The 15,089-nt window shown below is 52.3% G+C and overlaps 4 protein-coding genes across 4 annotated transcripts in view; 2 read left to right on the forward strand and 2 right to left on the reverse strand.

Annotated features, from left to right (window-relative positions):
* Positions 1–879: 879 nt before the first annotated feature.
* On the forward strand, positions 880–4,761 carry M431DRAFT_86250 (hypothetical protein; the record flags this gene model as incomplete). Its single annotated transcript, XM_024923653.1, has 1 exon — positions 880–4,761. The coding sequence occupies one exon, from the start codon at positions 880–882 to the stop codon at positions 4,759–4,761; it is 3,882 nt and encodes a 1,293-aa protein (XP_024774558.1).
* Positions 4,762–5,170: 409 nt separating this feature from the next.
* On the reverse strand, positions 5,171–7,155 carry M431DRAFT_84812 (hypothetical protein; the record flags this gene model as incomplete). Its single annotated transcript, XM_024923473.1, has 3 exons — positions 5,171–5,250; positions 5,314–6,658; positions 6,745–7,155. 3 exons carry the CDS (start codon positions 7,153–7,155, stop codon positions 5,171–5,173), a joined length of 1,836 nt encoding a protein of 611 aa, XP_024774559.1.
* A 900-nt stretch (positions 7,156–8,055) lies between these two features.
* M431DRAFT_432690 (hypothetical protein) lies at positions 8,056–9,283 on the reverse strand. Its single transcript, XM_024915106.1, has 3 exons — positions 8,770–9,283; positions 8,424–8,629; positions 8,056–8,312 (listed from the first exon to the last, which is right to left on the reverse strand). The coding sequence occupies exons 1-3, from the start codon at positions 9,002–9,004 to the stop codon at positions 8,133–8,135; spliced, it is 621 nt and encodes a 206-aa protein (XP_024774560.1). The 5' UTR covers positions 9,005–9,283; the 3' UTR covers positions 8,056–8,132.
* A 2,521-nt stretch (positions 9,284–11,804) lies between these two features.
* M431DRAFT_482068 (hypothetical protein) overlaps positions 11,805–15,089 on the forward strand; it is a gene marked incomplete at both ends in the record, with an annotated part of 5,362 nt that continues 2,077 nt past the window's right edge. The window contains one exon of the mRNA XM_024916007.1: positions 11,805–14,930. Coding sequence (XP_024774561.1) covers positions 11,805–14,930 — 3,126 coding nt within the window. The remainder of the gene's footprint in view (positions 14,931–15,089) is intronic.

Below are 15,089 nucleotides of genomic sequence, written 5' to 3' on the forward strand. Positions count from 1 at the left end.
ATCACCATTATAAAGATGATGGCAAGGGGCCGTGTCGAATTTGATGGATAATAGGCACGGTGACTTTCAAATTGGCCCTTGACTCGCCTAGGAAGCAAATGGAACCATACGATACAATTCATCACAACGCCGTGACCTCAGACTGGATGGTCTTGGGTCTAGAACAATACGATATCTGAAAGCCTTTCTGAGTAGCTTTGACTACTCATCACATAAATGGAAGATCATTGCGCAAAGCTTATATTTCACACAGCCTGAACCCTACAGATTGTGCATGCCCGCTGGCATTTGGAAGCATGCGGTATCCGATCACAAATCTTGATGTATGTACTCCGTATGTTGCTCGCCTAATACTGTAGCCAGTCGAGCTGCAGTCACGAGGTGGTACAAGATATCATCTCCATATCAGATAAATTCCCTCAAGTACATTCATGTATTATCTGATGCTGCCCGACCTGATCCAATGAGCCCTGAATTCATTTTGCTCCCATCAAATGTGTTTTGTCGCGCTTGGAGCACGCTTTGGAACTCCTCTGCCGTCAATGGCGGCAGCCCCCACCTGGTAACTGAATGCTCAGGATTTCCCCACTACAACGCTCTCCAGTCAGCGTCCAGTTATTACAGAGGTATAGTGCACAAGTGCCTGGTCGGCGCAAGCTACAGGCACCTTATCCTCTTCGGTGACTTCATGCCCACTGTCATCAGGCATGATCGCGACGACATTCAATCCCAATCCTCAGCAATCCGAGATACGCAACCTTTTCTCCGCGCGCGCCTCATAGCAATACGCAATTGAGTCTTAGAACAAACACTCTTCACACGCGATGCGCCATTGAGCCGACTGGCATGGCTCGCCAGGCGCATTTCGACTCAAGGATTATGCGCAAGCTTCTCGGCAAGGCTGCGCCAGATGCCTCCAGCGGTGATCTGACCAACAGCCAAGGAAACATCCCGACCGTCTTCCGGCCTTCAAAATCACAGAATGCCGTCCATCCTGTGGGCAGCCCCATTGCCTGTCTTGATATAACGCCGGATCACCGTGCCGTGGTCCTCGGCGGCCCTCACGTCCTCAAAACGATAGTTGCGGATTCCTCTGTCGACTCTAGCTTCAGCTTCAAGTTCACCGATGGGGTAGATGTCAGGGCAGCAATTACGGCGCAGAAGCCGTCCGGTTCGGGCGGAAGTCTTGTTGCAGACCAGCTCAACATTCGCGATGTCAAGTGGCAAGGCGCGTCTACAGTCTTCACAGCTTGTGCTGCCGGGAGGATCTTCGCCTACGACGTTGCCAGGCTCGGCTCTGGAGGTGCATCTGATCCTCTCGACTACATTCAGATCCAGGAGGACTCGCGACAGGTCAACAGCTTGGATGTGAACCCTCATCTCAAGAGCTGGGTGCTGTCCGGCAGTCAGGATGGCGTTGTTCGCGTCTTTGACGTCTCTGCGCCTCTTCAGACTCGGGCCGGCTTCCTGACATTTAGACAGCGATACTCACAGTTGAAGACCAATGATTCAGTTAGACAGGTCAAGTGGTCACCCAAAGTCGGCCACGAGATGGCGTGTTGTACCGACTCCGGAGTGATTATGAAATGGGATGTACGGCAGGCAGCACGGCCTTTACTGCGAATCAATGCACACGAAAAATCCTGCTCCGCCATTGCCTGGCATTCGGATGGCATCCATTTGATCAGCGCCGGCTGGGATGCAAAGCTGCACGTATGGGACTTTGGAGCCTCGGCAGACAAGCGGCAGAAGCCCAAATGGAGCATCACTACACCAGCACCTGTGACCACAGTCGCTTGGCGACCCGGCCTTTGGTCTGCAACTGCTCAGACCCGACGACTGGCCCAAGTTGCCGTGACTTACGATGAGACAAGTAATCGACGATATGGCACTTCGGTTGTCCACATCTGGGATCTGGCAAGGCCCGCAATGCCTTACAAGGAGATTGAGCGATTCGACAGCTCACCGTCAGCACTCTCGTGGCTAGATCAAGACATGCTCTGGACTGTGGGGCGGGACGGCATGTTCAATCAGTGCGATGTTGCCTACGCACCAAAGGTCATTGACCGAATGTCTACCTCTGCTATGGCCTTTTCATCCCGGGGAGACGTAGTCATGTTCCTTGACGAGCGGCCGCAACCTCCTCGGCCACACCCATCTGTCGGCCATGACTCCGAGGTGGTACCCCGAACTCCATTCAGCACAAGCCCCAATACCCCAATGCTCAGCGTCAGCCGAAGTGATTCGGAAGAGGACGTGCTGGGCAGCTTTCTGGGACCACGAAGGCGGACGATTCGGAAAAGGAGGTTTAGCACTAGATCTGGCTTGCCAATGAGCACCACTCCGCCGTCCTTGCCCAGCTTATCGGATGATGGAAAGCAAGTTCTCGGCTTGGAGCAGTCGATCAACGTTACTGGCATGTTCAAGACGCAGCAAGGCATGGCGTCCGGCCATGTTCCATCTGCAAAGTCGGTCGGTGTGTACCAATATCTTTCCAGCATTTACCTAGAGACCCTTCAGCGAGAACTACCTTTAGATAAAGGCGACAAGTCACTCGTCGAGCGAGTGGCGGGCATCATGGAGCAGTATGCTGTGGCAGCGGAGAACGTCCGATTGTATCGCCTTTCGCAGACATGGCGCATCCTAGCTTATGCCATGTCCCTATTGATGGAGAGACGTGCGGACTACCACCTGAGGCTCAGGACAGCTCGATTCCGTAAAAGGAGTCTTGACGAAGGAAAAGGCACTCTTAAGAAGACGCCTAGCCACATCCATGTCAGCCGCCTCGCCAAGGTCGAAGACCCCCCGCGCAGACCATCAGGGCAAGCCGGCAGTGTCGATGGCCGCTTATCAATGGCGAGGTCTCTGCTGTCGGAGGAAATTGAGAGCACGTCCAATGTACCAACGCCTCTTGCGAGGCCTGTCGGCGAGGGCGATACGGTTGAGTGGGACGAGCGACATTATCTACATGGGAAAAAACTAACACCCATCATCGAGCCCGAGAGCCTCAACTTGGGACCTTCTGCTCATGGATCCTATCGTCCAAGCCCACGTCAACGTCACGATTCAGCCCCGATTTCAGAGATGAGTCATGACAGCGAAGCATCCAAGATATCCATCACAGAGGGGTACGACTTTTACGACATGGAGGCTTTAGCACGAGCCATCGATGTGCCCATGACCAAGAAACCTCACGATGATGCTGAAAAACTCCAGCGGTTAAAGGCCATACGGCACGATTCAACTGATAGCTTTGCTCAAGTGTTTTCTGCCTCTGATAGCAGCGATCCCACTTCGCCGAGGAGAGACTCGTCTAATCCCCCTAGCTCATTGAAGCCCGAATCATTAAAAATATCGGCGATAGGCAACAAAATTGGTGCAGAGTTTGCTAGTTTAGCTCACGATGATAGCGAGCAGCATTCTCCAAAGCAAACCAAGGGGCCGTCAAATGGCACCGCAACTCATCCGCGCGCAGACTCCCCTGAAGAGGTCTTCATGATCTCTCAGACGACCGCTGCCACGGACGAGACTTTTCCGTCTCAAATATCGTTTGCATCACAAACCGACTCGGAAGTCCATCAAGGGTTTGCAGGTCATCACCCAACTCCATCCAAAGACATTCAAATGGCGAAACCTGCCAGTCCTGCTCCAGTGGTGACGGCCCCCGAGTATGATCCCAGCCCTAATGTCGTTGTGACCGATTATTTTCCCTGGCCAGGTGATGGACCTTATCCTTTCCCCACAGACACACCAGAATCCAAAACCTTCGCACCACGCAGCATGCTTGCATGTCCACTGGATCCTTATTCTCTCATAACGCGTGCTCTGGAGTTCGAGTCGCGGACTTCGGCACTCAATGCCTCTGCGATAGTGCTCCTACTCAAGCCCCTGGTCCCCGAGTCTATCATTGACACCTTTCAAGCAACTGCAGTTTTGAGGCAGCATCACTCTCGTCTCATGGGAATGAGCCTCTTCGTCGAGGCTGCTCTCCTGCGCAATCTGGCAATCAAAGGCTGGCCTGCTGGGCTGCCCTACTGGGGCGAGAACTACACCTCCTTATTCACGCCAGCACAGCAGGGCGTCAAAGCAGGCTTCATGTGCTCAAACTGTCGCAAGCCCCGAGAAATCGATCGGAGTACCGGGGACTCTGCCTTTTGGACATGCGAAAAGTGTCGCCAGACGGTAACGCCCTGTGCGGTATGCGGGCATAGGGATGCGGAAATCGCCAGCTCGATGCCCACCGAAGTCGTCGACATCCCCAGCATCGAGTCCTGGATGACGGAATGGTGGTACTGTCCTAGCTGTTGCCATGGCGGCCACGCATCGTGCATGCAAACCTGGCACGCCGCCCTCCGCCCGTCCGAGGCAACCTCGTCGTCCACCGTATATAGCGACGGGTGCTGTCCCGTCGACGGCTGCGGGCATGCCTGTCTGCCTGGAAAATACAGGGGCGAGACGGCGACCGCACGAGCTAACGAGCTCAGCCACGCCGTGGTGGATGGCAGCCGCATGCGGGACGGAATCGCGGGGGTCAGCACCAGCAGGAGGTCCAGCCCAGGGCGAACTGGTCCAAGTAGCATGGGCGTGGATCGCAGTATCAGGAGCGATGCCAATGACGTGCTGCAGAGCAAAGCTGTTGGAATGGCGAGGGAAGCGCTGAACAAGGGCAGTGGAGGCATCCTGAGTTCAAGTCCTGGGCGGACTATGACTGGCGAGAGGGAGAGGAGGAAGAGCGTCAAGTTTGCTAGGACGGAGCGTTGAGACATGATGCGGGTGTATGATGCCTTCTTTTTAGAGTGACTTCATCAGCTTTTGCTTTGTTTTCTTTATTTTCAGCATGGTGTTCTGGGAGAACTATTGAGTTCGCTGTTGGGCAAATTGGGTTTGCTGTTGGGCAAAAGGAGGGTTTGTCTGTTTAGTAGCTGTCATAGCAACATATCAGGGGAAATGCAATTAGAAACGTGTACAACCCATGAAACTTTGAACAGACAATAAACGAATACAATTTTGATGAGAATAATCCATCAAGCTCTATTTAATCGCTTTGTTTGGTACGCTGAAGATATAAGATACACGGCTACTGCCCCCGCTGTGAAGGATATCTCAATCCTCCCTCCTCCTCCCATTTTCAAGACACCGATACTAAGTGCCTCTGACCTCCTTTTATGCTTCAACCCGCAATATTCTCTCGTAGGCCCTTCGTCCTCAGTGTAAACTTAGCGTCGCCAGAAGCAAACGGCAAGCCCAAGTCTCTATCCGGACTCCACGCCCCATCAGCCACATCACCTCCCGCACCATTACTATTACCATTACCGTTGCCGTTGCCATGCGCACTATTACTCTTCGCAATGGCGTTTCTCAGAGCATCAGCATGCTGGGTCGTAAGGTCACTATCCGAGCTCCCACGCCTACTGCCCGCAGCACTACTGCTCTCCCCATCCATCAGCGACGGCACAGCCGAGAGCCTCCCCTTAAGCCTCCCTGCCCAAAGGCCCCTGACGCCGCCCTTTTTCCGCGCAGGAACCTCTTCCGAGCCGGCGCTGCAGACGTACAAAAGGTACTTAAGATTTGGAAGCGTTTGTCGAATGTCGACCACTTTGAGGCCCTGGGAGGTGCATAGAGTTTCAATGTCCTTGTTGAGGAGAAACCAGGCGTATTCGAAGCGCCACTGCAGGGCGGTTGATCCTCCCCTTGGAAGATAGAGAGGAAATTCTCTACGAGAGCCGCTCTTGTCCGAGAGGAGAGAGATGTCGTCCTTTGCGTAGGAGCGAGAGCCATAATGATACAACGGATAAGGCAGCGCATGACCCAAGTAAAGCTGCAAATGGCGCGTGACTAGCGCAACCAGCCCCAGCCCGGCTGAGAGAACATCTTCGTTGAGGGTCCTGGCAGTGGCGGCGTCGTATATCGAGTTTGGTAGCGGCACGTCACAGATCTGGAAAGAAAGCGGCGGCGCATTGGGTATGGGTGTAATCGGGAAGATGTCGGCCAGCTCGGAGCAGATGCGGCGACGCTGACCCCGGATTTGCTGCTGCGTCTGTTCCAGTAGCTGCTTGGAGGCCACCAGCGTCTCGCGGTTGTTTCTAATATCTTCATCTACCTTTTCCTGGAGCTCCCTGCCCGTAGCAATGGCAGCACTCCGCTTACGCAACGACTCTTGTAATTCGTCTCTTCTCGCCAGTGTAAGTTTATTTGTGCGCTGCTGCATGGTGACATACTTTTGGGCTAGAGCAACCTCTTGCTCGGCGACATCCGGCGGATCGGTAGTAGAGCTGTTTAGAATCTCGTTAATCTGTTCCATAATTCGTTGCTGAGTCTGGATGGCGTCTTCAATGGAGCTCTCGAGGTTGGCCAACTTCATCAATGCATTATATGACGAGGTTGCAACGGGGGGTGCGTTTCTCGGCTCGGATTGTCTCGTTGGAAAGTCAAAAGAGTAGACGCCGTCTTCGAGGTGGAATATGAGCGCATTCGGGGGGTATTGGCGGTCCAACAGCGTGCCAATGAAGTTGAGGTTCCTGAGATCAACCAGCTCCTCCAGCAGAAAAGTCCATGTCGTCTGCTTCAGCCGCCTAGCCCATACTCGGATGACGATACGGCACGATCTGGAGACATCGCCTCCCCGGGATACGAGATCGAAGAATTGGAAGTTGAAATTCTAGAATGGACAAGAAGAAAAAAGCAAGTCAGCGTCGGAGCCTTTGCGAGCTTTGTCATGATGCGCAGGATCCGTTTGGCTCATACCGCCGATCTCTCGCGCACTTCGCTGACGTAGACGGGCTCGTCGATGCCGGCCACGTGCAGCGAGAAGAAGACGTCTCCGAGAGTGTCGTCCAGCAGCTCCTTGAGCCGCTTCTGCCTCTGGGCCGGGCTGAGGCTGACGGTGCTGAGGCTCGTCCTCCGGGGCGGCTGCGACCTGGACCGTTCGGGCCGCGCCTCGTGTCGCAAGTTGTCCGACGACCGCGAGCCATGCAGCTGCCCGGCCTCCTTGAGCGCGCCCAGCTTGTTGGGGCTCCTAATCAGGGCGACATCGTCCGAGGTGCGCAGCTGCACGGGGGCAAACGACAGATTCCGCAGCGAGAGGCCCTTGAGGTGACGGAGCTTGCGGTTCTGCGGTAACAGACGCGGCCGGCGAGGTTCGGAAAGCGAGGACATGGATGCGAGGCTCGAAGCATGTCGTCAAACGATCGGAGACTGGAGTCGGCTCTCGCGACCTGCACGATGGAGTTGCGCCTTACTGGAGCATATCACAGGCTCGGCTTGGATGAGGTTCGTCACTGTTAGGTTACGAATGCACTGCGGGTGAGAATGTAGTGGGAAGAAGCTCCGAGGCCCCGGCCATAAGCATAAGACGTAGCGGGCGTGGCATGCCTTGTAGCTCTGCACTGAGAAACCGGGGCAAGGTACAAGCTTGGTGCTTTCTGCAGTACGGCTATTTGCATACCTAACTGATATTGAGTAGAGCAGAACTCGAGCTTCATGGGCTAGCTAAGAGGGTAATACAAAAAGGCAAGATAAACATGGAGAGCAATAGAAAAAGAAAAAGAAAAATAGCAAGTGCGCATCTGTGCCCGTGGACAGAAGCAATTCTACTAAAAATAGCCTTGCATTATGCCACGCGAGTGAGAAGCATCCAATTAATATCCTGCATGCTGATGCATATGCTCAAAGCTCTGTTGGCACTTACATCATGCAGTCATGTCTTTCTCCTGAGTCACTACTACTGGCTATCATTGAAGCACGCATCACCAATGAATTCTAGTGAGCATTTTAATGGGCATTTATCTTGCGCAACACGTTCATTTATTACTATAGTTCATTCTCAGTCTATAGTCTCCAGTCACAAAGCAGCTCTCGTCCCAGACTTGAATGTAATTGATGACTTGACGTCTTTTTCTTTATCGCACCAGTCGTATCCTACCCTAGAACAAAAATTCACAATCCGGAAGAGACAGACATGCCCTCCCTGCCGCCCATGATATCCATATCCATGACCTTGTATCCATGACCTTAGACAATGAGTACCGGTGAGAAAAGAAATGGGGAAATTAAAGTAGAAAGATGAAGAAAAGAAGAAGAATCATAAGCAGGGGTAGGATAACGTGTCGAAACCGAACGATGCGTAGGTAGCATCAGAAGCCTTTCTGCTTGATAAACTCCTCGAGGCTGAGGTCGGATGTCTTCTTGATCAGATTCACTAGAGGCAGAAATAGGCCGTTCGTTGCAGTACCAGCAGCTGCAGCGTCATTGATGGCCAACAGCTCATCCCACGACTTCCAGTACCATCCGTCGCACTTGTTCTTCTCCATGACCTATTGACACCCGTTAGCCACCTCATCTAGCATGACATTCCGTCTGATTGATAATGAGGAAAGGGGGTGAAGAAGGCCATGCCTTCCACCCATAGTTCCTGAGAGTCTTACCTGTGGCTCCTGGTTCGGGTCCTTCATGACGAAGTTGGCGAAGATTGTAATGTAGTGCTTGCCTTCATTCAGAAACACATCATTCGTAATAGTAAAGACACCCTTTCCTTCGACCTCAAGGCCCGTTTCCTCAAGCGTCTCTCGCGCGCCACAATCCAGGAGCTCCTCCCCAGGCTCCAAGTGTCCGCCAGGGAACTGCCATGTGCCTGTGGAAACCCCCATTCGTTAGCTCTCATGTCAACAAAAAAACGCGCAGATATACGCTTCTTATCCCATTCCAAGGCAGACTGGAACACGCTACAGAATTCCATGAGGATGAGGTGAGGAAAAAAAGGGGGACACTTACCCTGGCCATGGCTGCCCTTTCGGATGCTGCAGAGGAATTTGCCCTCCGCATTTTGGATCACAGCCGTGACACCAACCCTTGGAACAGCAACTTCTGGAAGTTTGGCTGGTGTTGGAGCTGCTTGATCGGTGGTCTTGTTTATTTCGGTGGTGGATGCGACATCATCTCTTAGAACCTGGGTTGCCGTTTCTGGCTCGCCGGATGTAATTTTAACACTTGGAACTTCAGCCGACATTTTGAATATTGGTCAATGACAAAGATTGAAGTTGAATAGAATGAGTTGAGAACGATTCATAGTTGCTTCAATACTGGATATCTTGCATTCAATGCAGCAGACAACGGGGTCTTTTAAGTACATGATGAGCTATGCCTGTGCAACAGGGCTTATGTAATGCTCCAACAAGGCGTTCTCACCATCAGGCAGCACCAAGTTCCTTTCCTTTCACGACCGAGCCGCCAACGCAAAAAATCCACAAAAGGAACAAAGAAAGCGGAGAGAATTATCAAAGAAAAGAGTCACTGCCTGGTGTCGCGTGCCGCCGGCCTGAGCAAACTTCTCAAGTTCATACACTTTCTCTTTGACCTAGCCCTAGCCGACAGTCAGGCTCAATCCAGGAGGGGCTGTGCTTCCTCCCGTCTTTGTTCTCTTGTGCCACCAGGTGATTAACTATCCACTTATCTCATTGCACAGCCCGCGAATAAAATCGTCGACTCACAGGATTCCTCTTCTTTCAAGAACCTTCAAGGTGCCTCAGATTTCGCGCGCTTGTTTGCTTCTTTATTCTTTTACAAACTGGCCATAGCCCTCAGTCTCGTGACGCCGTTGTCTTGGACCAGAGGCCTTGGCCATGCGACAAGAATGACATGAAAGAAGACGAAGATCAGGAGGCCTACTGGTGCTACCGATTCCAATCCCAGGATGATCAGCGGCTCTGGATGAGACGAGGCAACAGCTTCAGTAGACGTGGGCACAAGACAAAGGAAAGGCGCTGCAAACATCCCTATACTACTAAGATCAAAGAGATGCTGGCGAATACTGCTCGAAACAACACCGGCAAGGCATTTCGCCTCCCCCCTTACTTATTTCCTCTCGCCCTCAGGCCAATGGCCTTTGACCGGAGCAAAGTCCTGCAATGTTAATTGTCTCGGCCAGTCATCCAGTGAGACACGGTGGCCCTGGCGGAGCAAGGAATTCGTGCTGTCTCAGGGCCACATTATGAGATGCAAGGGGATCAGCCTGCCAGGGCTATGCGTTGTCAACTTGTGAGTGGTATTCCCTCTCACCGGCTCTCTCCAAGGTGTCGCTGCATCTGCAGGCAGAGTTGATGTGACGTAGCCAGTGTTTTGCGTAGGTGAGCCTGCATATACGGAAGACCATCCTATTATTCCACCAGCCTCAATAACCAACCTCGATTCAACTCTGGACTCAGAGCTACAGCCCATTACGTTAGTGACAACATTTACATAGTAGGCCATTGGGAAAATAATCAGGCTACTTTCAGCATAAATGGAATAATCGCTACTTGTCAAACATGCTACTGGCCAGAGGACATCCCTACAAGGCAGTCTGTTGTTTATAAACACTCGGCGATAGGAATGGTGCCGCAGAACGGCGTACTCGAACGGCGTACCCGTCCGGAGTACTCCTTCTGGTCTTCATACGAGTACGCCCAGAGATCTCAAGCACGGGAAAAAGTATCCATACTGCACAAGTCAAATCCAGAGCTGTTCAAAAACGGGTTGAGATCAGCTCGCCTGTTCCATACTGCAAGCATCCCCTTTCTTTTCCCTTATTGAAAGCCAGCCCACGTACCTTTGAGAATGAAACACAATGTTTATCAATAGTCAAAACGCCAACTAATGCGAAGGCAAATCAAGACAGACGCTAGAATGGGAACACTGTCATACGGGTTGCAAAAAAACGCCGCCGGTCTACACTATAAAATTGTAAGTGGTAGACGGCGGTGTTTTTTGCACCCCCTTTGGCTGTATCGATACCATGGCCTTTGAAATGGATCATCTCCATTGGTACCTGAAACATCGAACGTTTTTTTTTTTTCATGGTGCATACTAGTACTACTCGTGCAGCACCGAGAGCCCGAGACATCTAGGGGAATGTAGCCAAAGGATGCTCCCGTCGTAGGGAAAGGGGGGCAGTTAGAGGGGCCTTACCGCTGCCGATCAAGGTCCATGAACGGGAGCAGCCCTTAGCAGAAGACTCCCGGTGGGCTGATATCAAACCGTCATTCTCAAGTCAAGGGACGAGTAGTCACCTAGTAGTCTGGGGTCGGTCTTTACTCCTCTTGAAGAGAGGTACTGCTATGAGAATGAGGAGTTAACTTCCCCTATCTATTTTTTTCTTGGAGAGAACCAGGGGCGGCGCTCGGGCAAATATGTTGTCAGCTTGAATTGAATAATGTTGTAATTAGGTCTTGAGCTTTGGCGTATTAGGAAGTAAATCTCATCCAGTCGTACTCGTAAGTTTTGAGCTGGCTGTGCATCACATTCTGCGAATGAAGGGGTATGTGGAGGTGTATAGGGGAAGGGGAAAACCACCAGAGGGAACTGGAAAATGGATAGTTCCCCGCAAATCCATATGCCAAGAAGGGTCTCTAGAGAAGGCCGTATTGGCAACTTCTTGCAATCAAGCTTACCTGCGCATATATGCAAAGCCTTGCCAGGGGTAAACGTCCAATTCGCACCAATAAAGGGTAAGAGTCTGAAACCTCAAACCTAGTTTCGTAAATTGTCTTAACGTCCATCGAACATGGCAACCCTGAAGAGGAAGCAGCAAAAATGCTTCATTTAAAGTTGGAATGCATCGCCTTTCGTGTTGACGCTTGCTGGTCAGACCAAGGTCGCCATTGGTTGATGGCTGGGATATCTCGACAGTCAGGACATTTGCGCGTGTGCTTAAATACACATACTTTTCTCTACTCTCGGCTGGTCGGCTTCATAGTGCTTTTGAATCCCAACACTCCTTCATCTCCTTTGTTTCATCACAATCGTTTTATCATTCGTTCGCTCATAACAACATGTCGCGGTCTTTTCGCCGCGGCCTCCTGGCGGCGGCAGCTGTCTGGGCGGCATCGGCGGCCGCTGGCAGCGAATGGAATCAGGAGCACGACAATGACAACCAGTGGCTCGCCTCGACCGTCGTTGTCACGAGCACCGTCATGGTTGACTTGAACGACATCAACGAGAAGTGCCTCCGAGGAGAATTTGTCTGCGGTCCCACCCCGCCACCTACTGCCGACCCGGAGCACCACTGTCCCGAGTGTGAGAAATGGCATGAGGATCCCAAGGATCCTAAGGCTGCTTGGGATTCTGTAGACATATACCACGGGCTGTGGGGAGGTTGCTCTGGTGATCATCACTGTCCAAATACGTGCAGCTGTAGCTCCAACGCCATCTGCGAACACTCCTCTGATGCTGAAGGGCCCGAGTGCAAGAGTAGCACGGAATGCTCGCCGGGTTACATGTGCAATTCTTACGGCTACTGTCAGCCTCAACCTGGCCCTCGATGTCACGAGAAGGCTTGTGTAGTCGATGATGGACCTGAGTGTACTACGAACAAGGACTGCTCCCACGGTGAGGTTTGCAATCATCACGGTTTCTGTCAAAAGGTTGTTTTCCCCGACTGTGAGAAGAACTGGGACTGCAAGCACGGCCAAATCTGCACCAACAGAGGCATTTGCAAGACAGTCGACGAACCACAGTGCACTTGCGATTCGGACTGCAAGGATGGACAAATCTGCAACTCACAGAGAGTCTGCCAAGACGTCGAGTGCCCCAAGTGCCAGTGGGAGAAGGAGTGCCACGAGGGCGAATCCTGCAACGACAGCTTCTGCAAGCCCAAGGAAAACAAGTGCAAGGACAAGGACGACTGCGAAGACGATGAAGTCTGTGACTGGGAAGGCAAGTGCCGCCGAGGCAAGCAATTCCGATGCAGAGTCGACTCGGAGTGCAAGTTTGGACATATTTGTGATATTCATGGTAGTTGCCAGAAGCGCCCGGTTGGTCACATTTGCAGTTCAGACCGCGACTGCAAGACAGACGATTTTTGCAATGCATTTGGATACTGCGAAAACAAACCCGAGGAAAGGTGCGAATCGGACAACACGTGTCTTCCTGGAGAGATTTGCTCAAGTGGCAGGTGTCTTCCCAAGATTGGCTGCTCGAGGGACAGAGACTGTCGTCACGGTGAAACCTGTGAGAACAGCTTTTGTGTTTTCAGGAGGTTCTGTGCCATCGATTCGGACTGCAATGGCCTCCTCAACGAAGTTTGCAGGGACCACCAGTGCGAGCAGGAGAGGGTTTGCACATTCAATGTCGATTGTGACCGAGGAGAAATTTGCGTGCCGAGGACTCAGCGCCTGACGGCCTTGGTCGCGAGAGCAAACGAGGTTCGACAGGTACAGGATGGTGTATGCGTCAGGCCCGAATGCAATGTCAACGGAGACTGCACAAGGCGTGGTGAATTCTGCAGGGACCACCAGTGTGTTGAGGAAGAATGCACAATCGACAGAGACTGTGACGATGGTACACAGACCTGCAGAGACGGCCAATGTTTGACAAGGTGTTTAAACCAAGCGGGCTGCAACAATAACGAAACTTGCGAACTTGGTGTATGTATCAGGAGGAGGTTTTGCCTCAACGCTGCAAGAGACTGCGAGCTAGGTCAAATTTGCCTAGACAACTATTGCGAGGACCCTCAGGAAGAATGCACAATCGACAGAGACTGTAACGATGCCACGTTGGCCTGCAGAGACGGCCAATGTTTGACAAGGTGTATAAACCAGCTGGGCTGCGACAATAACGAGACTTGTGAACTTGGGGTGTGCATCAGAAGGAGGTTTTGCGTTAACGCCGCAAGAGACTGCAACCTGGGCGAACTTTGCTTAGATGGCTACTGCCAGGAGGATGAATGCACAGTTGATGGAGACTGTAACGTTCTCACGCAGGCCTGCAGAGATCACCAATGTTTGACAAGGTGTATAAACGAGCTGGGCTGCAACAATAACGAGGATTGTGAACTTGGGGTGTGCATCAGGAGGAGGTTGTGCGTTAACGCCGCAAGAGACTGCAACCTGGGCGAACTTTGCTTAGATGGCTACTGCCAGGAGGATGAATGCACAGTTGATGGAGACTGTAACGTTCTCACGCAGGCCTGCAGAGATCACCAATGTCTGACCAGGTGTGACGACCAAACGGATTGTAACATCCTTACCGAAACTTGCGAACTTGGGTTGTGCCTTAGGAAAAGGTTTTGCGCCAACGCCGCAAGAGACTGCAACCTGGGCGAAATTTGCGAAGACGGCTACTGCCAGGACCCTCTTTCGAATCCAGAATGCACAGTTGATGCAGATTGCGGCGATGCCACGTTGGCCTGCGTAGACAGCCAATGTTTAACCAGGTGTGACGACCAAACGGATTGCAACAACAATGAAACTTGCAATGGTACGGTCTGCATCAGGAGGAGGTTTTGCGTCAACACCGCAACCGACTGCGGGCTAGGTGAAATTTGCTTAAACAACTTTTGTCAGGCACCTAACACCTGCGGCGCCACCACATGCGAGCCCGACGAGAGATGCATTAACGACAGGTGTGTGGGGAGGTGCGGCGGCGTTTTCTGCACAGGAGACGACATCTGCGTCAACGATACGTGCGTAAGGAACCGCACGTGTGGTTTGACGGCTTGCGATGCCGATGAGATATGTGTCAACAATAGGTGTCTGCAGACGTGCGGTGCTACTGTCTGTGACGATTCAGAGCTTTGCGTTGGTCTTGAATGCCAGCCAAGATGTGGCTTGACAGTTTGCCAGAACAATGAGGTCTGCGTGGGCAACACGTGCCAGGCAACGTGCGGCAATGACGTCTGTCTGCCCACCGAGACTTGTGTAGCCAACCAGTGTAACGAGAACTGCGGACTTGTTGTTTGCGGACCTGATGAGACATGCAACGACCTCCTCCAATGTGTTCTGAAGCCCCTGTGCGGTCTCGTTGTCTGCGAGAATGACGAACTTTGCGAGGACGGCACATGTCAGCCAAGGTGTGGCGATATCGTCTGCCAGGCCGATGAGGTTTGCAATAACACAAGATGTCTACAGAGATGCGGACTCATCACCTGTGGGGATAATGAGGTTTGCAACAACGACGACGTATGCGTCCAGACATGCGGATTAGGCACCTGCCAAGCTAACCAGATTTGCTTGAACGATGCTTGTGTCCAAAGGTGCGGCCTTGGCGTCTGCGACGACACAGAGACCTGTGTGCTTGGCCAGTGCCTCGAGACCTGTGGGTTGACAACTTGCAATGCT

This window comes from Trichoderma harzianum, assembly GCF_003025095.1.
Source record: "Trichoderma harzianum CBS 226.95 unplaced genomic scaffold M431scaffold_6, whole genome shotgun sequence".
Classification (NCBI taxonomy): domain Eukaryota; kingdom Fungi; phylum Ascomycota; class Sordariomycetes; order Hypocreales; family Hypocreaceae; genus Trichoderma; species Trichoderma harzianum.